Source organism: Gossypium arboreum, chromosome 2 (assembly GCF_025698485.1).
Source record: "Gossypium arboreum isolate Shixiya-1 chromosome 2, ASM2569848v2, whole genome shotgun sequence".
NCBI classification, from domain to species: Eukaryota; Viridiplantae; Streptophyta; class Magnoliopsida; order Malvales; family Malvaceae; genus Gossypium; species Gossypium arboreum.
Genome location: NC_069071.1, coordinates 113,623,847 through 113,644,816, shown reverse-complemented (window position 1 = coordinate 113,644,816; position 20,970 = coordinate 113,623,847). Strand labels below are relative to the sequence as shown.

Below are 20,970 nucleotides of genomic sequence, written 5' to 3'. Positions count from 1 at the left end.
TTTAAACAACACATAAATCACATTTACGTTTTGGATTTTCCATTTTTTCCTCTCGCGTCATTTTTCCCGCCAAAAAGCTGCAGATTACCAGAAAAGAATTTAAGCCAAAATTTGACGGACACTCGGTAGCCAAAATCAAGATCACCACCGTCGAGATGTTTGGATCTCACGGAGAGAGATCAATTGAAAAATACGGTTCGATTAATGCAAGCAACGTTGGCTCTATCGTTCCCGTTTATTTCACCGAAAACGAGTACTCCAAGGACGAAGAAAAGCTTATTTTTGACCTCATTCGCTTCTTCTCCGCTTCTTCAGGGAAAGATCTTGCTCATCAGGTGTGGCTTCCTCTCTTTATTTTCTTTTTTAAAATTTCGTCTCGATTTTGTGGACATTTTGTTTATTCATTTTTTTTTTCTGGTTGACTTCATTTTAGTGCTCGATCAGGTGAATTTGGCATATAAAAGTACGATTTAGTTAGGGATTTTCTTTTTGGGTACTAATTTTTTTTTTGTTTTTTTACCTTGTATTAGCAATTTTACAGTAACAAAGTTCTTCTGTTGATATTTTAAATTTTAAATCGATTAACGAGCAGCTGCAACGCCAATTTATTAGCAATAAGCTGTGCGATTTCATCATGAACAGGTAAAGGATGATTGTGGTGCCGTTTCTTTGTCTCTCGATTATCAACGATCTCGAATATTATGTGATATATTTCAAATCTTTGAACATTTTATTTATTTATCTTTAATTTTCTGTTTGACTTCATTTTGGCGGTCAAATGATTGAGAGTGATCTAATATTTTTTTCGATGTGCTTAATTAGGTGAATTAGGCATGTAAATGAACGATTTAGTTAGGGATTTGCTTTAGTTGTTACTAAAATTTCGGTTTTATTACTGTAACTTTTGTTGATATTTTAAAATTTCAATCAATTAACGAGCAACTGCAACGCCATTTTTCAACTCTTTGCAATTTCATCATGAACAGGTAAAGGATGACTGTGGTGCCGTTTCTTTGTCTCTTGATTACCAACGATTTCGAAGATTATGTGATATCGAAGAATTCTATGCCAAAATGGAAGATAAACCTAAAATAGCTCTCTCATGCATGAGTGCTGCTATTCACCAGGTATGAATGAGCAAATGATGGAAAGAAGTGATTTTTAAGTTTAATTAAATTAAATTAAACCGCGGAGATATGTTGCGAGCAGGTTTTATTAAACAACCAGGATTTCTACTTGGAGGAAGGAAAGAAGATAAATATTCGTCTGCACAACTACCCTGAATCCATGATTGTCTTGAAGAACTTAAAGGCAGCATATATCGGTACCCCCCGATTTTCAACTTATAGTTGCACTTATCCAGCTACCATGATTTATGTAAAGATGTTTGCTTGATTATATATACAGACAAGCTTGTATCTGTGCGGGGTACAGTGGTAAAAGCTAGCAATGTCAAGCCTCTTGTGACTAAAATGAATTTTGCCTGTGAAAAATGTGCAACCGAGATCCCTCGTTCATTTCCTGATGGAAAGTTTTCGCCACCATCGGCTTGTACTATACATGGCTGCAAGAGTAGAACATTCAAACCAATTCGATCCTCGGCTCAAGCAATAGATTTTCAGAAGATAAGGTAAAAACTTGATGCCCCAATGTTACAGTATTTCTTAGCAACTCCATGCACACTCTATATCTACACATCTTAATAACATTCCATTACATTAATAAAAAAAATTGGCTACTCACTTTTCTTGTTTACACAAATTCCAGGTTACAGGAGCTGCTAAAGTCTGAGGATCATGAAGAAGGTCGTGTCCCTCGAACAGTAGAATGTGAATTGACTGAAGATCTTGTTGATCTGTGCATCCCTGGAGATGTAGCAACAGTCACTGGAATTATAAGAGTTATCAACAATTACATGGATATTGGAGGAGGTATATAAAGAAATCCCTTCATAGCCAATTTATCATGGAATTTGAAATAGCTTTACAAACAATATCTCATTTTCAGTAAGGGCAGATGCAATGTTAATGCAGTACCTTCTAGTTATTGCCATTACATACACGAAACATATAAACAAGAATTTTCATGAATGCAGAGATTGTGATTGGGAACATGAAGGGTCTTCGTTGGTTGGAATGAATAAAACACTTGCTTACACCTACAAAAAATTTGATTCTTTTTCAGGAAAATCAAAAGGCAGAAATCAAGGATTTTACTATCTGTACATAGAAGCAGTTTCTATAAAAAATTCTAAGTCGCTCTCTGTGACTGAGGATATGGAAGATTCCAACAGTGATGCTAGACCAAAAGAGCTAGTTGATTTGTTCCCTTTCTCTCCAAAGGATTTGGAATTTATTGTGAAGTTTTCAAAAGAGCATGGTTCAGATGTCTTTCGCCAAATACTTCAATCCATATGTCCATCCATCTATGGACATGAGCTTGTTAAAGGTAAACCTTTAATTTGCACTCGACTGAAACTTAATTAGAACCGTCATCTAAAATGATTATAATGTTGGCCAATCCATTACGTAATGTTGTCATTTTGGGGCACCTGCTTCACCCACCAAACTACTACCATGCCACCAACCCATTATACATGGCTGTAATCTGTAAATTTGCTTGATATAAACCCCATGCCGAGTAATACAATTAGTGTCACAAACGGACATGGTCAAATATTTACGGGGTTGCAATTTAATACTGTGACATTGTATTTAAATGAATATTTTTGGTTTAATCAACAGCTGGGATAACTTTGGCATTGTTTGGTGGAGTACGAAAACATTCAATGGATCGGAATAAGGTCCCAGTCAGAGGAGACATCCATGTCATTGTTGTTGGTATATGCTTATTTTCGTCTGCTCCTTTTATAATAAGTAGCCTTTCTAGCTACCTTTTAATGTTTAGGAAAAACTTTGTATCACCTTACCATCCGCCTCCAGTAAACTGAACAGTTTGTTCATACTTCATATTTTCCGCATATAAACTCAATAGGTTGATTCTTAACAATTACTACTATTTTACCAGGTGATCCAGGTCTGGGGAAGAGCCAACTGCTGCAAGCAGCGGCTGCTGTTTCCCCACGTGGTATATATGTTTGTGGCAATGCCACCACCAATGCTGGTTTAACTGTAGCTGTGGTGAAGGACACTATGACAAGTGACTATGCTTTTGAGGCTGGTAGTTGACACTTTCTCTCCGTTCTTTGAAAGCTTATATATAGTATTTTGGATTATTCATTGTATCAACCTTGTTGTTTGATGGGCATGAGCTAGCTCATTTGAAATGTATTTGCCACCCACGAACAAGACAACTGTTGGACTGATCTACATAAGATTTACATGTCATTTTATAGTGGAAACTAATATTATATTCATTCTTGTAACAAATACATTTGCTGCAGGAGCCATGGTACTGGCAGATGGTGGACTATGCTGTATAGATGAGTTTGATAAAATGTCTGCTGAACATCAGGTTTCTCCTGATTGCTTTATTTATCATTTGACCTCTAAGCATCCGGGCATTGCTTACATCAGGATTGCACCAGGCTTTACTGGAAGCAATGGAACAACAGTGTGTTTCTGTTGCAAAAGCTGGACTGGTAGCAAGTTTATCTGCTCGAACATCTGTCTTAGCAGCAGCAAATCCTGTTGGTGGTCATTATAAGTAATACTTTACGAATTCTATTATTGTGTTTTCCTTTTCCTTTCACATACCGATACATAAATTTTATGTTGGTTTTACTTTGTTCTATTGATACTGGTATTATTTGTTGATAATTAACAAAACCAATATCCAACTGCAGCCGTGCGAAAACAGTCAATGAAAATTTGAAAATGAGTCCAGCTTTGCTCTCAAGATTTGATTTGGTTTTCATATTGCTTGATAAACCTGATGAGCAGCTGGACAAGCAACTTTCGGAGCACATAATGTCGGTAAGGACTAAGTAGTCTTCCCTGGCCCTTTCATATTGTTCATCTCCAGTGAGTGAATAAAATTATATATTGGAGTGTTTCCTTCAACTTTTGTACCTTATAACAAAAACAAAATAGCTTATTGACAACATTTTATATAAGCTTATATGCTTGAGCTAAGGTTTTATAAATCAAAATGTCAACTACCCTTGTGTCTATGTTGTAGCTTCATGCAGGATATGGAGAAAGTTCACCAGCACTGAAAAAGCTACGTATACCTAAAGGTTTCATTTTTTATTTTTTCCAATCTGCCTTATTACTAAAAAAGTTTTTATTATGCATGCAAGTGATCAAGCTTAGAAAGAGAATCTAACAAGAAAAACTTCTGATTTATAAATGTAGCATCACAAAACGTTGAAGCAGTAACTATGAGAGTGAACGGAGGTTCTTTAGTTTCTAGGCTGAGACTTGACCCCAAAAAGGATGCTGATTTTGTCCCATTGCCTGGTGCACTTCTTCGCAAATATATTTCTTATGCAAGAACATATGTCTTCCCCAGGTAATTAAAGGCGATCTCCACCTTTGAATACTTGCATTTGCGTGCCACAGCAATTTTTTGTTGTTTTATCATTGTCTCTTTACTTTTATGCCAATTAGGATGTCCAAACCAGCAGCGGAAATCCTGCAAAAATTCTACTTACAACTAAGAGACCGTAATACATCTGGTGATGGCACGCCTATAACAGCGAGACAATTGGAGAGTCTAGTTAGACTAACACAAGCTCGAGCTCGAGTGGATTTGAGAGAAGAAATAACAGTCCAAGATGCTAAGGTACGAGGGTTAATTTTCCTTGGTTTCTAGGTTGGGCAGGTAGGGGGAACCTGATAATGGTCCGTTAGTTCATAGTGTCTGATTGAAGCTAAATGATAAGTCATTAATTTAGTTATTTTTCCTCTTATGTTGTTACTCGTATTCAGATATAAGCGTTGGATATAAGTAAATATTTGACTTGGGCATGTTTCTTTATTTTTTTGAGTTTTTCAATGTATTTGGATGGCCATATCCTCGTACTGGTCAAATTATGGTTTTCCTTTAATTTGGTATAATATGATCTTCTTCTTATTATTAACATCATGTCTTTGTCCAATTACTAACGCCATTACAATAATAGTAGTAATTTGAACGAAACTTTTAACAGTATTAGTAATTTGAACTAAGGCATACATTAATAATAGTAGAAGGATCAAATTGTGCGAAACTAAATTATAAGGACTAAATCCCCTAGTTGAATACAGTACAGGGACAAAAACCATAATTTGACCCATACCTATTTCTAAAATCCGACATGAATACTTGAAAAAAAAAAAAAGTTGAAGTGACAGTTTTTGTCTTAGATTTCATTTTTACATAAAAACTTTCTAAAATATAATTCTATACAAGGCACCGAAGATAAAATAAACTGCTTCCATTGTTTCAGAACAACTAATCTTTGAACTAAGGCCTTTTTGTCTTAATTATCTTTTGAAATTTTGGATTATTTTATTTTGCAGGATGCAGTTGAAATAATGAAAGAATCCCTGTACGATAAGTATGTTGATGAGCATGGATTTGTGGATTTTGGTCGAAGTGGGGGAATGAGTCAACAAAAAGAAGCAAAGCGCTTTTTAAGTGCTTTAAACAAGCAATCAGAGTTGCAACAAAAAGATTGCTTCTCCATATCTGTATGAACTTCAGCTTTTTATAGTTGGTCTACCAAATAATTTTATTCTCATTAAAGGAAAATCATTGGTATCCAATTACTTTATTTCAGGAAATCTACAGTTTGGCAGATAGAATTGGGTTAAGAGTTCCTGATATTGACACATTTGTGGATAACTTAAACAGTGTAGGTTATCTTCTTAAGAAAGGGCCAAAGACATACCAGGTATGAACTCTTAAAACTATTGACATAAATATGTAAATATGCGTACTATATTTAGATATCCGCTAGTTTTTAACTTTTCATATATTTTTAACAAATCAATTGGTATCACTAAATTTTTAAATTGATAATGCTAAATCATTTTGGTCTTGAACTTTTCAAATTTTCTTAATTTTTTTTTGTTCAAGTTAGGCTTTTGAATCTGGCAATTAGTCTCAGACTGGGGCCTGAACTTTTATTTTCAAGTTAGTCCTTGAAAACCCAAAGTGTAGGCTCCAATATGGAAATAATTGCCAAGTTCAGAGACTAATTTAAAAAAAAAATTCAAGCCTCAATGTGAGAATAGTTGTCTAGTTTGGATAACAATGTGAGAACAATTGCTAAATTTAGAGGGCTTTACTTGAACCAAAAAAAGGTTAGGCTCCAATGTGAGAAAAGCCAAATAATGATCTAACTCAAATTGATATGATGCTTCAATAAACTTGAAAATGAAAAAAAGTATATTAGTTTTAAAATCTATCTTCATGTATTTATATATATCAGGTAAATTATACCCATGGTCACTCTAAAATAGGGTTTGTTTTATTTTGTCACTTTAATTTTTTTCTTAATTTAGTCACTCTAATTAAAATAATTGTCTGAATTAGTCAAAAGCTAGGGTCCTCTTTTTAATTATCCCAAAACACTTTTTATTTCAATGTCAACTTCTTGATCATCATTATTTATAAATTTTTATCTGTGGGTGTTCTGTAATTCTGAAAATTTTTAGTAATACACTGTGCTTATCCTAAGTGTGAAGCCAGTGTTGTTGCTTCTTCATCTTTATATCGATTCTCGATCGAAATATAGCTGAGCCCATTGTGAAGTCAGTTTCGCATATTTATTTCAACATTGTTGATGTCCTCCATTGTTGCTTTTATTTTTTTGTTGTTTCTCTTCTCGTGTCCTTTTTTTGTTTTTGTTTTCTGAGATGACATCAATATATTTGCATTGTGAGTACCTCCATAACATTACCAACGTTCACCACGATAGTTTCCGAATCAGCTTAACTAGAGTCTATTCATCCTTATGCCGGATTTGGAGTCCAGGAACCTCATCATCTTGGCAAAGTGACCTTACTATATCTGAGTCAGGGTGAGGGCTAATACCAAGAACAAAATCAGACCTTGAGCATGGTGGATAATAGTTTTGTATAGTCAAATATCTTTTTTTGCAAAAAAAGAAAGAAAAAAAGAGTGGATCTTCAAGTTCCATTGAAAAATGGCAGACTAGTGATTCTCTGCGACAAACCCATGAGCCAAACCCTGCTTCTTCAGTCCCTGTTTCATGTCTTCAAACTTATTTCTCTCATCCTGTCTCATAATTCAAGTCCCGGTAACCCAATCCCTTTAAAGCTTACAAAAGAGAGTTCCATAATGGAAAGAGGTCCCGGATATGGAGCTTATGCAAAGCTGAGAGAAACAAAGTTAAGAATGAAGGGTGGGAAGATGCAACAAGAAAAAGGAAGAAATCGAACTTAAACATGTCAGTAATTTAATGAGTTAATATGTTAGTAAATTTTAGTGGACTAATAAATTTTTAACTATAGTGATTAATTTAGATAATTATCTTAATTAGAGTAATTAAATTAAAAATATTTTGAATAATTTTATCTTATTTTAAAATGATTATGCGATTAGTTTACTTGTATATATTTAGTTATTTAATGAAATGAATTAAACAGGTTTTTTTTTTTTTTTGTTAAATGCCTTCTCTCTTATATATAATTCATTACATTAAAAGAACCAAATATCATCTGGTAGGTTTTCAGTTTCTTATCTCAATGGTATGGAAGTATTTACAAACTATAACTAACTTAAAAGGAAGATAGAATCCATTATTATCATCAACCATTAGTGTTTAACAGATAAATTATATATTTTTTATGTAATATGCTGATATGACACTATTTAGGTAGGTTTCTTAGTATAACATTAATAAAGGTAAAGGGTCAAGGGTAGATGCATGCATGGCCCTTTGACTGATCAGTCGTGCTTTTTCATGCAGGTGTTATCATCATCATATTCAAGAAGCCAACCATCAAGATCAAGATGCTAATTACCATTGGTGCATTTGAAATGTGTGGTAATGTGACTTCTGCATTTTTTTTCAAGATAATTTCTAGATTATATATATGGCAAAGCAACCATTCAATTCATAATATGAAACATTTTTTTGCATTTAACTTCACAATACACATTTACGTCTGTCTGTAATCTATATATATTTATATTAATTAAGTTATAAAATTAATTATATTAATTATATATGTTAAATAATAATTATATATTTATATTAAATCATTAACTCAATAATAATTAAATTCATTATTGAAAACTTTAAAAACTTACTCAATTAAATAACTCAACTCAAAATATAAAATTTTAAAATTATATTTAATACAATAAAATATTTATTATATTTATTTGTATTTTTAATATAATGAAACATTTATTATATTTATAGTAGTGTTTTCTCTAATATAAATACTTTTTGAATGTAGTTTTAATGTGTTAATAAACTTTATTTTAGTGGTTTTAGTGCATTTGGTGTATTATATTTTCTTAAATATTATTTTTAAAGAAAAATTAATTTAAAAAAATCAAATGAGTGGGCTGGGTCGGGCTTGAGTTTTCGTTTCTTAAATTGGGTTGGGTTGACCTGGGCTTAAAAATTAGTCTAAATATCTTATGTAGGTTTGGCTCATGAGCACTTTTACTTTCAATATATATTATTTACAAATTATTATATATCAATTTATTTGCTATTAAGAAAATGAAAATTGAATGGTAAAGAGTTTATTTTACAATATAATATTTTTATTGTTTGTAATGTTTTAATAATAGAATTTTGTAGTTAGTAACATATTTGAATTATCAAAATAATGAATATATTTTAATAGCCTTTAGTAGTTATTATTTTAAATAATGATTACATGAAGTAAAATTACATTATATGTTGAAAATATTACTAATGTTTTAATTATAATTTGAATTTTTTAATATTATCAAAAAATTATTTATCAACAAAATATCAATCTTTTGATATGATATTAGAAATTTCTTTTTATTATATTTGATTTGTTAAATAGATTGATATATTTTAATTATATTTAGCAATTCATATAATAAATTAAAATTTTAATTACAATAATTAAAAATACTTTATTTAAAAACTATTTAAAATTAAACGCTAAATTTCAAACAAAGTATTATTTTAAAATCTCTTCTTTTTCTCTATAGTAAAGAATGAACATCGAAGTTCATAAAAAAAACCCCCCAGAAATTTCCTTCCCAAGTTAGACAATCAGCCAGCATATCTTTCGTTGCCTGCCACCACTGTTTCTCGAGATGTCATTCTCGTAACAATTTTGATCCATATTTTTTATTTTTTAAAAATAATAAATTTTGCAATTTTTCTTGAAAATAAAAATTGCTAAAGTAGAAAGAAATTATCAAATTATTATACCCAGACAGCCTATAAAATAGATTTGATGTTCTATTGTGATGGTATGATAAGAGAAAAGATTAACAACGATAACGTGCGAAGCCAGAAAATTTTTTAAGGAGTGGTCGAAATGAATTTTTAATTTTAATAGTTTATATATTTATAATTTTAAACTATTAAATTAAATTTTATAATTTTAAAGAAAGTTAAAGTGTAATTTTATCTTTATTAATTTAAAATTTTAAAAATTTTTAAATGGTAAAAGCAATAATTTTTATTTTAGGAGCTAGGGCCTAAAGTTGCCTCTGACAATGATGGTAAAATAAATTTCATAAACAACTTAATCAACCATGAGCTAGAATTCTTTCTTTCAAAATGATTATTCCATTTCAAGTGACATAATAATAATAATAGATTATACTTGCTTACAAATAAATAATAAATAAATATCAGCTCAAAGAAATTGTATTTCAGTATTGTATATGCCTAAAATGATTAATGAAAAACTAATTAAAGAAGAGGACAAGTAATCACACAAATAATTAAGAAAAATATATTATTAATAACACGTTTTTAACGAAAAAATAACAATTTTAATGAAAATATAAATTTTGACTGATTAATAACATAATCATAGCTTGATCCAAGAAGACATTTAGAATCAGTAAGGAGGAAGAAAACATTTTAGATTTTATATGTTTAATTATTTCATATATATTAAGTGTTTATATATAATTTTTATAATATCTTTTAGCTTTTTATTTTTATAATTTTAATAAAATTTAAAAATTTTAAATAATATTTACAAATTTTTATAATAGTTACAAGTTTTTTTCATATTTTACAATAATATTATTAATTTCAATTAATTTCTTTTCATTTATCGTATTTTTAAAATAATTTTTATGAGTTATATTTTTTCTTGATTATATATATTTTGAATTTTTATATATTTATTTCCATACTTTATATATATATTTTAATTTTATATACATTTGATAAAAGAAAATATATATTTTTACAAAATGACTTCATTTGGTGTTATGTGATTGGTCATTAGCTTTTTAGTGTCCATTAAAAATTAACTAAAAATATAATGAACGCATACTTTAAAGGACTAAATTAAAAAGCAAGTTAAGCATTTTAGAAATATAAGTGTTGCACTTGAAAATGGGTTTAACTAAAAAAAATTGGCCATAAACTATATTGTTTTTCACTTAAATATATAATTTTTTGATAAAATGGCAATTAAATTATTAAAAGTTAATTTTTTTAACCAAAAAATATATGGTGTTTAATAAAAATAGGCCACATCTCATGGTTTTATTGATTACCACTTAAAAGTACGTAAGTGAAAAAAACCTATATAGTATGAGGTCTAATTTTGGATTTAACCCTAAAAGATTTGCTATATTGATCAAATTAGGCTGGACGGCCCTAAAAGCAAAGAAAAACAAATTTAAAGTTGTTCCTTTAAAAAAGGGTTAATATATTATTTGGTACGAAAATTTAGTTTTAATATTCAATTCAATACTTTAGTTTTTTTGTCCCAATTTGATACCTGAGTTTAGTTTCAATGTTCACTTTAGTAACTGAATTTTTAAATTTGATACCTGAGGTTTTTTTATCCTAATTTAGTACCTAAATTTAACTTCAATATTCAATTTAGTATTCGAATTTTTTCTTTGTCTCATTTAAGTACTTAATTTTTTAATAAAGTACACATGTCAAATATTTATTAAGTCACGTGAAATTGTTTGGTCTGGTTACCAAATGGAAGTTGAAGCTAAACTTAAGTACCAAATTGGAATAAAAAAGACTCAGGTACCAAATTGCAACTTGAAGCCAAACTCAGGTACTAGATGGTATATTAACCCTTTAAAGAAAACTTACCCTACAGTTACAGTGTTGCAGGCTGTAGTTCATTTTCATTGTCTTTTTATTTTTATAAAACTGTTTTAATTTTTGAATCTCTGGAGTCTGGAGGTTGGTTCCGTTACCAATATTAACGGCGAAAGAAAAGAAATCAAATTCTTTTCTTTTCTTTTCTTTTCTTTTCATCCAAACAGCTACATTAATCGGTAGACTCATCGAAGCTAATTAGACAAAAGAAGAAGAAGAAGAAAATGACTGTCATTGATATATTGACCAGAGTAGATGTGATCTGTAAGAAGTACGACAAATACGACGTCGAAAAGCAGCGAGACCAAAATATCTCCGGCGACGATGCCTTTGCTCGCCAATACGCTGCTATTGAAGCCGACATTGAATCCGCTCTTCAAGTAAACTCCCGATCTAATCTATTTGGTTTAAGCTTATTTTTGTTGAGATTTGTTAGGTTTAAGCTTGCGATTTAGAGTGTCAGTCTTCTCTGCTTTTTGTTTAATTGAGAGTTTTTCAGCAAGAATTAGGGTTTTTATGTCTTCAATTTATGTTTATTCGATTTGTTTTAGAAAGCGGAGCTTGTTTCCAAGGAGAAAAGTAAGGCATCTGCTGTTGCGGTGAATGCTGAGATTCGTCGAACCAAGGCTCGATTGCTTGAGGAGGTCCCTAAACTGCAGAGGTTGGCTGTTAAGAAGGTTACCTTCTTATCTTATCTTTAAAATTTCCAAAAAATAAATTTTAACAGTTTAGTGTAAATGTGAGCTCGTTTACTAGTAATTGATTGGTTGTGTTGTTATGTAACACAAGCATAGGCTACGTTTTTGTGATAGTGCATTTTATTTAACACGTTTAAGGGTATTGTGTATTTGTGGACTTGAGAAATCAATTAGTTCAGACTTCTAGTGTGATAAATTTTGGAATTTGCTTTCAGGTTAAAGGGATTTCAACCGAAGAGATGACTGCTCGTAGTGATCTGGTCCTCGCATTGCCGGATAGGATTCAAGCTATACCTGATGGAACTGCTGCTCCTAAAACTGGAGGCGGGATGTCTTCAGCACCTTCAGCTTCTCGTACTGAAATTAAGTTCGACTCAGGTGATTCTTAACTTCATTGAAATTTATTGAGATTGTATACACGTAGTGTAAATTTTTATGTAAAAAATCTAGTTTATACGACCTTTGCGGAATGAAATAAGGATAACCTGATCTTTGAAGACAAATGGTTTGACTCACTGATCAATAACAAAATAAAAAATGAGACTACTGTCTTTAATTTTCTTGTTCCGTTCAAATGGTATGGTTTTAGACAATGATGTGCTGTCTTTGAATGTCTTTCTAAAACCAAATTGTTGGTTTTGGTTCATGTTATACTTCCCTACTTTCGTTTTTGTTTGTTTTGGGAAGGGTAGATGTAGTCTAATGGTTCATTTTATTTGGTGGTGGTGTACATAATGATGCGAGGAGTGTTATTTTGTTTTATGAGAGCTGCTTCAACCTTAAGATGAAAAATTGGGAAAAAATGGATAAAGAACAATAGCTTGACTCAGATAAAATAGAAGAATTCGGGAGATAAACATGGAGAAATAGAAGTAATAGTGGGAACCCCAGAAAATGTTGGGGAGAGAGAGATAAACATATGAATGCTATCTCAAATATAGAAAAAGTTTTATAGTTGACCATTTATTGCTTCAATAATAATACAGCAAGGAGGGTGCTTACTTATGCCAAGTACAAAACCACTCATTTTTTTATTAATATCTGACTATTTGTGATGGGAAAATTTTCTGTCATAGTTTATCATGCAGAATTTATCAATTACTCTTTCTTAAGCTCTGAAAATTTTGCCTGGAAGATCTTATGATTTGTTGTACTTACATATTCATATTGTTCATAGATGGGCGATTTGATAATGAATACTTTCAAGAATCTGAGCAGTCAAGTCAATTCAGGCAGGAGTATGAAATGCGAAGAATAAAGCAGGCAAGTTGAACTTTTGCTGATGCTATTGTTTTTGATCCTTCTTCCTTTGGAAGGAAAGCTTGCTTGTGTTTTGCTTACATGCACCCCATTGATGGAGCTATGATTGGCTTTTTATTTCTTTTGATATCGATGTAGGACCAAGGTTTAGATATGATTTCAGAAGGTTTGGATACTTTAAAGAACATGGCTCATGATATGAATGAGGTAAGGTTGCCTTGATGGTCATTTGAAACTATTCAATATTATGTATTGTAACATTTATGCTTGCTACTTAAGTGTTACCTCTGATACGTGCAGGAATTGGATAGGCAAGTTCCTTTGATGGATGAAATTGAAACCAAGGTTAACATCATGACCATCATGTTATTATACATCTTACTATCTTAGTAACTGCTTAGATTACCAATTTACACTATGTATTCTGCTCCTTACACATTTTACAGGTGGATAAGGCAGCTGGTGACCTAAAGAATACCAATGTCAGACTTAAACACACTGTCACTCAGGTGATTCATTATAGCTTCATTAATTGTAGATTTGCATCCTTTTTCATTTTTCTTTGTTGGATCTGACTTAAGTTTCTGATTTTATCCAGCTGAGATCCAGCCGAAATTTCTGCATCGATATTGTCTTATTATGCATAGTTTTGGGAATTGCTGCCTATTTATACAAGTAAGCTTCAAACTCATGCCTTCTATTAAAAAAATGAATAAAAGAAAAACCCTGCATCATAAGCTTTTTTCTAACGCTCTAGTGAATCAAAAACGTGCAAGGATATTGGTCTGTGTTTGACAAGGGTAGGGCTCCCCCCCCCCTCCCCCCCGGAAATGGGAAATTGCTGCTTTAAACCCCTCAAAATTTGTTAAATCTTAAGCTAATATATGGTAAAATTATAGTTTGGCCCCCAAAATGCTAGAATTTTAATTTAGTCCTTTCGAAAACCATAAAGATATAAGCCAATACAATGGTGAAATACATTTTAGCTCTCATGAAAATATATAACTTAATCTTGGCCCCCCCAAAATAATTTTTGGCTTCACCCCTGGACAAAGGATTGTTTTTTTGAAGTTCTTCATTATACCTTGAAGTGGAGGGTCATATCCTTCATACTCATGTCCATACAATGTCTCAGACATGGGTACTCCAAGAATAAAATAAATAATCGAAGCGACATAATCATATTCTATGTCATAGAATATCATTTTAATTGAACTCATATGGTGTGCTTCAGTTTTATTTGGGGATACATTTTGGATTTTGGTTTTTTCAAGTAATAATTTAGGCCGAATAACTCATTTGTTCTCACATTTCTTTTGTTTTTATCGTTGAGAAGCGGTCACCCTTAACCTTAAAATGTCCCTCATTTACAGTGTTTTGAAGAAATGAAGCGATAAAAGGATAAGTCGATCCGTTCCCTTATGTTCTGTCATCTTTTCTTGCATTGTCTTCCATCTTGAGGGCTTGCTAAGGTGGTCGATCTCGTATTTGATTTGTTTCTTTTGTGGGAATCATTGGTCACACTGGCATAATGTGAGTTTATCTATATATTATGTGATTTACAGAGATGGATTATCACATTATTTTAAAATGATACTTCTGCTTTCATTGCTCTTCATCCAGATATGGACATTGTTATCATACTCTGGAAAGATCATATAGTGCATTGTTTTGTGTATTTCTTCATCCAGATATGGGGCATTGTTAACGTTATTTAAATTGGCCTATATATATATAGTGTTGTATTTTGGTAAGTAAAGCTATTAAGAGCTAAATCCCAATCACTTAATTAAGAATCAATCATTATATCGTGGTTTTGTAAACTTTGAAATTTAGTTTTTGTATTTTTTATTTTTAGAAATTTAGTCAGATTTCAAACTTGGATTCAATTATTAACATTGTTAAAATTATATTATTAAATTTAAATTTATTATAATGTTATTTTTAGTTACATGATTATCAAGTGAAATTTTTATTTATTTAAAAGTGTCATATCAACAAATTCAACAAAGAAAAGTTTTAATAGTATTAATAATTGAATTTTAATTTTGAAGTCTCAAAAATAGATGGATTAAATTTTAAATTTTAAAGAATATAAAGATTTATCAAATATTTTAGCTAAACTACGCTTTCTAATGTTGCCAAGTTGGTTATTAGAATAACAAACTTGAGAAGCTTATAATGGGTTTGGATAGGCGGTGCATTTACCTATGTTTAGTGTCAAAATAACAGTGGTGATAAGATTAGATATTGTAATAATACTATAGCCTGAGACAAAAAGTAAGCTAAACGCGTCGCATTGCACTTCACCACTGATCCAAACCCACCGTTAAGATGCTCAGTATAGAGGAAAAAATTAAAAGGGCATTTGTGTAAAATTGGTTTTTTTTATAAAATATTCATCCAACTGAAAAAAAATTCCATAAAAGAAAAGATTTTTATTTTGATAAATTTTTCATAAACAGTACCATATCACTTGTAAATTTTAATAAAATTTCGTCAAAAAGTAGTATATCAAACTAAAAATCAATTACAAAGAATATAGAAAGATATTCCATATTGGCAATATTTTTGAAAAGATTTTGAATTTTATAAAATTTAAATGTTTAGATTTTTTTCGATTATTTAAGTTTTGAAATTGATAGTCATTTAAAAATTTTGGAAATATTTTTTATAAATGTACTTAATTTTTAAAACTATTTTTGGACAATTTTGATTTTTAAATATTTTTACTACTTTCTATAGATTTTAATTTTGTTATCATTTTAAAATTTTAATGATTTAAAAGAATCAAAATTATGGATAGGTCTAGTTCTTTGGGCTTTTTTATGGCCCAACAGTAAGGAAATCCAGGAAATTATTTGAATTGGGCCAGTCTCAAGTCGAGAGAAAAATTATTCTATGACGTGTCAATATTCTACTGCTAAAAATTCCACGTACACTTTGGTCCCATTAAATTCTACGTGTATTCCATCAATTGGTTGAAATAACGTGGACTGACATGCAAATCCTCGGATCGTCGATCATTTCTTCTAAAAAAAAATTCGAACAAATTTTTTATAAATTCAAATTCCATTAATTTTTTATTTTCATTTACTGACAAATATTTGGTTTTCTCAAAATACCCAAATCCGAAAAAATTGCCAAACATCAAAAAAGTATTCCTATGTAAATCTATTGATTTATAGAGAACTGAAGGAAGAACAATGTTGAAGAGTTTGAGTTTGAACTGGGCCTTCAATTCAATGGCTTGGAATGGACTTGTCTACACAGCTTTTATACTGAATTTTGTATTGATTTGTCAGCATTTGCTTCTTCAGCCTCTCGTTTCTGCTTTGGGTTAGTTTTCTTTTTTAACTTTGTTGTGTTTTTTGAAGTATTCCCATTAATTTGTTCCTGATTTGATAATTTGATCTGTGTTTTTTTTTAATAAATTAGTGTGCTTTAGCTTTAACCTTATCTGGGGTTTTATTTGAGTGTGGTTAAATGATGTTTTTGGGTTAAAGATTGTGAGAAAGTCGGAAGTCTTCGAAGGGAAAAAGGGAAATTTTAATCAGTTCTTTTGTATAGTCAATTAGTCATTTTATGCTTTTATTAATTGCTTATGCATTGCTATATTAATTCATCCAGCTTGAGTAGAATTGTGAGAAAAATAAAATGAAATTTTTAAAATTGCAAATGGGAAAAAGTTTTGAATTTTATGATATGCAAAAATCGCCATTATCTTGTAAAATGATTATCAAATATATTGGATCTTAATTGGGTTAGGATGGATAGTTTTATCATATTTTATGGTTTATCATCATATTTGTAATTAGTCATTAGCCTTCTATTGTGAACATTGATGAATTAGAATTTGTCTATTGGATAATTCGGGTTGAAAATAGCCGTTTTTGTGTTCGAACTTACTTCAAAATGTACTATATGAAATGAATTGAGAAGTGTTGAGGGGAGAAGTCTTTGAAGTGTCGTCCATTGAGCAGCTGATCGGGCCCTCAAATAGTGGAGGTATAGTGCTCGGGGTTTGATGCTCAGTTTTAGCCTCGGGTTTTGTCTCCCGACTCCAAGGAGAGCCCAACGGGTTCATGGAGTTTGGGGAGCACCTCGCCGCCAAGGAAATGTTTAGCATTTTGGCCTCCTTGGTGGGGTTGAAATCCATGCCCTTATATGGCATTAGTGGGTAAGAACAGCCGCCCAACAATGTCTTCATATAAATGCATCATCTGTTTCATTGTTTTATGATGTTTTAAGTCTGAGGAGCCAAATAGCCAGTGCTTGTTTTTTGGATATCGGAATTAATATTCTTGGAGTTTGCAACCATTGCATATACTTTCAATATGTCTTTGCTTAGCATTTCAACTTGGATGTGTAGATGGAAATCTAGGAAATGCTGCTGAGTTGTTCGAGAGAGTTTCACAGAGTATAAAAGTGAAGCGTTACAGTGAGGCACTCAATGATCTCAATGCTGCTATTGAGGCAGATCCAGCACTTTCAGAAGCATATATGCGCCATGCATCTCTTTTACGTCAGCTATGCCGGTATTGTTGAATCACAGGAAGTTTGGATATATATATATATATACACTTGTAATCTATCATTCACAGTACTCTCTTTTCCTTTCACATTTTTGGTTAAAAAATGATGAAAACTATTACGAAACTATGATTTTATTGAGCTATCCTGAAGTCTTAGATGACATTTGCCTGTACTAAAAATGCTTTTTCATTGCAGATACGAGGAATCGGAGAAAAGCTACAAAAAGTTTCTAGAACTAAAACCCAGAAATTCTGTTGCTGAAAAGGAACTATCTCAGTTACATCAGGCTCAAAGTGCTTTGGAAACAGCTTTCAGTTTATTTGAGTCCAAGGATTATACAAAAGCTTTGGATTATGTGGATAAAGTTGTCCTTGTTTTTTCTCCAGCATGCTCGAAGGTAGCACATACATTCCGTTTCTGTTTTATTTTTTATAGCAATATTCATAAACTCTAATATGCTTCATTTGCTGCAGGCTAAGATGCTAAAGTTGAAACTGCTTGTAGCGGCTAAAGACTATTCTAGTGTTATTTCCGAATCCGGGTTTATTCTCAAGGAAGATGAGAACAATCTTGAGGCCTTACTCCTCCGTGGTCATGCTTATTACTATTTAGCAGATCATGATGTTGCCCAAAGGTTTGTTAAAATTTTTCTTGTTTATGAGCTATTGAAATCACATACATAATTGGGATTTATAGTTATAATACATGATCTTTTCAGGCATTACCAGAAAGGTCTTCGCCTAGATCCAGAGCACGGTGAACTGAAGAAAGCATATTTTAGATTGAAAAATTTATTGAAGAAGACTAAAAGTGTATGCCCACCAAACATGTTTCCAAATTCTCCTTTTTGGTTTTGTTGGTAAAAGTACCCTGGATGCACCTGTATTAAGAGTCAGATTGCATTTTGTCCTCTTTATTAAAAAAGTTGGCAAATTAGTCCTTTTACATTATCATAGAGCAAACTGATCCTTTCTGTTAAAAATTTAATTTATTTCTATTGTTGAAAACTGGTGTGACTATTAAAATAATCAGATAGTTATATGTAGCCTGCCACGTGTACCTTATGCTAGCGTACAGGGACCAATTTTTAATTGTAAAAATGGATGGAATTTTTAATAAAAGGACCAGTTTGCTCTTTGATCTAACATGTATGGACTAATTTGCTCTTTTTTTTAGTAAAAGGGGCAAAATGCAATTCAACCCCAATATGAGGGCATCCATAGTACTTTTACCTGTTTTTTTTTTGTTTGTTTGAGATTAGTGTAGGCCTATAGGGTTTAGATACATGGGGTATTGGCCTTATTTTATCAAGATATTTCGACTCTTGGAATGTATAGGCGGAAGATAATGCAAACAAGGGTAAGCTGCGCGTTGCCGTTGAGGACTACAAAGGAGCACTTGCATTGGACCCAAATCATCTCGCTCATAACGTGCATCTTCACCTTGGATTATGTAAGGTCTTGGTTAGGCTCGGAAGAGGGAAGGATGCTTTAAGTAGTTGCTCTGAGGCGCTTAACATTGATGAGGAACTTCTCGAAGCTTTAGTACAGGTTTGTTGTATAGTCAAATGATTTGTTGAACTTTATACTGCAATTGGTTGAAGTACATTATGCCGTAATTCTCGCTCTTTAACTATGTGTGCATGTGTCAGAGGGGTGAAGCTAAACTTTTAACAGACGACTGGGAAGGTGCCGTTGAAGACCTAAAATCAGCAGCTGAGAAATCACCTCAGGTTAGTCATGATATCAAATTTGGATGACAATTATCTCGATTAAAATTTTCTTCTTTCGGAGTATGGTTTTAGGCTTCTCTATGGTATTTAGATCAGTAACATGCTATGCACATATTTGTTTCTACACCTAAAGATACACAGTTTGCTTTTGTGGTTCCTCGTAATAACAATTTTTTGAATCTAAGACTGGTTTTGTAGTCGTTTCAATTTGTGCATCTTGAAGATCTTTTGAATTCTACCAAAGTTCATTTTCATGGTTTCTAACTCTTTGTTAGAATCGTTGCTAAGTGAGAAACCCAGGTTACAAATTAGAGGATACCATGCATAAGATAGGTATCCCGAGTCCACGACCCATGGCACCTACCAAAACACACTAAGCAATAACCTCCGGTTCAACTTTGAGAGTTATATTTGGCTATTGTCCTAATCACTTGTACCTCTAATTCATGAGAGCTAAAAATTGATTTGCAGGATATGAATATCCGTGAGGCACTTATGAGGGCTGAGAAAGCTTTAAAGTTGAGCAAACGCAAAGACTGGTACAAAATTCTCGGTGTTTCAAAGACTGCTTCGGTAGCTGAAATAAAACGTGCGTACAAGAAACTCGCTTTACAATGGCACCCTGATAAGAATGTTGATAATAGAGAAGAAGCTGAGGCACAATTCCGAGAAATCGCTGCTGCGTACGAGGTATATGATTCATTAATATTTAACTTTCTTTATCAATCCCATTTGTTCTTTACATGAATGAAATGTTGCTTACAGGTTCTTGGAGACGAGGAAAAAAGAACAAGGTATGATAGAGGAGAAGATATTGAAGACATAGGTATGGGCGGAGGTGGTTTCAATCCGTTTGGTGGTGGTGGTGGAGGACAGCATTTCACATTTACGTTTGATGGTGGGTTTCCCGGTGGCTTTGGAGGAGGATTTCCAGGTGGTGGTGGTGGTGGTGGTGGTTTCGGTTTCAACTTTTGATACCTTCGGGAATCGGTTATAAGAGCACATTTTTCGTTCGTTCTTGAGCCGTAAACATCAATATGACTAGAAGACTGACAATCTTTCAGCAAGTATGTAACTTTATACCACTACAATTGGTTTCTTAGATGAACAATTTATGCCCTTTCACAAAGTTTTGTTCCATTTCATTTCATTTGATTTTAAAGCTTGTATACGTTGATGATAGGAAATTGAAATGCCTTCATTTAGCTATATGTTTGAGTTCTTCTTTTCAGCATTCACTCCATAATCTTTATTGTTAGTAGCTATAAAATTGATTGTTTGATCCATCTCTTATTTGATTTGTGGAAATAATTTAGGTTAAATTCTGCAATTGACCCTTATATTTTGCGAAAGTGAAAATTGTGAGATTTAGTCTTTGTATTTAATTTGGTCATTTTTAGTTTTATACTTTTCGAATTTAAAATTCATGACCTCACTAAATGATAACTATTTAATTTGTTAAGTTTTGCTATTTTCAAAATCTAAATGCGGTAAACAACTATACGTATAGTATATGACTA

The 20,970-nt window shown here is 31.8% G+C and overlaps 3 protein-coding genes across 4 annotated transcripts; all 3 read left to right on the top strand.

Moving 5' to 3' along the window:
- On the top strand, positions 1–8,070 carry LOC108466588 (probable DNA helicase MCM8). Of its 2 annotated transcripts, XM_053025197.1 has the most exons (18): positions 1–335; positions 987–1,127; positions 1,210–1,324; positions 1,408–1,630; positions 1,768–1,931; positions 2,185–2,448; positions 2,745–2,840; positions 3,028–3,180; positions 3,404–3,474; positions 3,548–3,666; positions 3,806–3,935; positions 4,141–4,198; positions 4,317–4,473; positions 4,572–4,746; positions 5,466–5,636; positions 5,726–5,839; positions 7,883–7,950; positions 7,981–8,070. In XM_053025197.1, the coding sequence occupies exons 1-17, from the start codon at positions 156–158 to the stop codon at positions 7,931–7,933; spliced, it is 2,382 nt and encodes a 793-aa protein (XP_052881157.1). In that variant the 5' UTR covers positions 1–155; the 3' UTR covers positions 7,934–7,950; positions 7,981–8,070. The 2 variants fall into 2 exon arrangements, with proteins under 2 accessions (XP_052881157.1, XP_017622461.1); XM_017766972.2 differs by having other exon boundaries at positions 2–335; positions 7,883–8,070.
- Positions 8,071–11,252: 3,182 nt separating this feature from the next.
- On the top strand, positions 11,253–14,941 carry LOC108463548 (syntaxin-71-like). Its single transcript, XM_017763477.2, has 9 exons — positions 11,253–11,604; positions 11,776–11,901; positions 12,138–12,300; positions 13,100–13,185; positions 13,321–13,389; positions 13,483–13,527; positions 13,629–13,691; positions 13,781–13,857; positions 14,556–14,941. The coding sequence occupies exons 1-9, from the start codon at positions 11,449–11,451 to the stop codon at positions 14,569–14,571; spliced, it is 801 nt and encodes a 266-aa protein (XP_017618966.1). The 5' UTR covers positions 11,253–11,448; the 3' UTR covers positions 14,572–14,941.
- Positions 14,942–16,178: 1,237 nt separating this feature from the next.
- LOC108467125 (dnaJ protein P58IPK homolog) lies at positions 16,179–20,659 on the top strand. The gene is made up of 9 exons (XM_017767647.2): positions 16,179–16,521; positions 17,555–17,720; positions 17,914–18,115; positions 18,192–18,352; positions 18,437–18,530; positions 19,056–19,268; positions 19,370–19,450; positions 19,922–20,140; positions 20,216–20,659. The coding sequence occupies exons 1-9, from the start codon at positions 16,389–16,391 to the stop codon at positions 20,423–20,425; spliced, it is 1,479 nt and encodes a 492-aa protein (XP_017623136.1). The 5' UTR covers positions 16,179–16,388; the 3' UTR covers positions 20,426–20,659.
- The last annotated feature ends 311 nt before the right edge of the window (positions 20,660–20,970 follow it).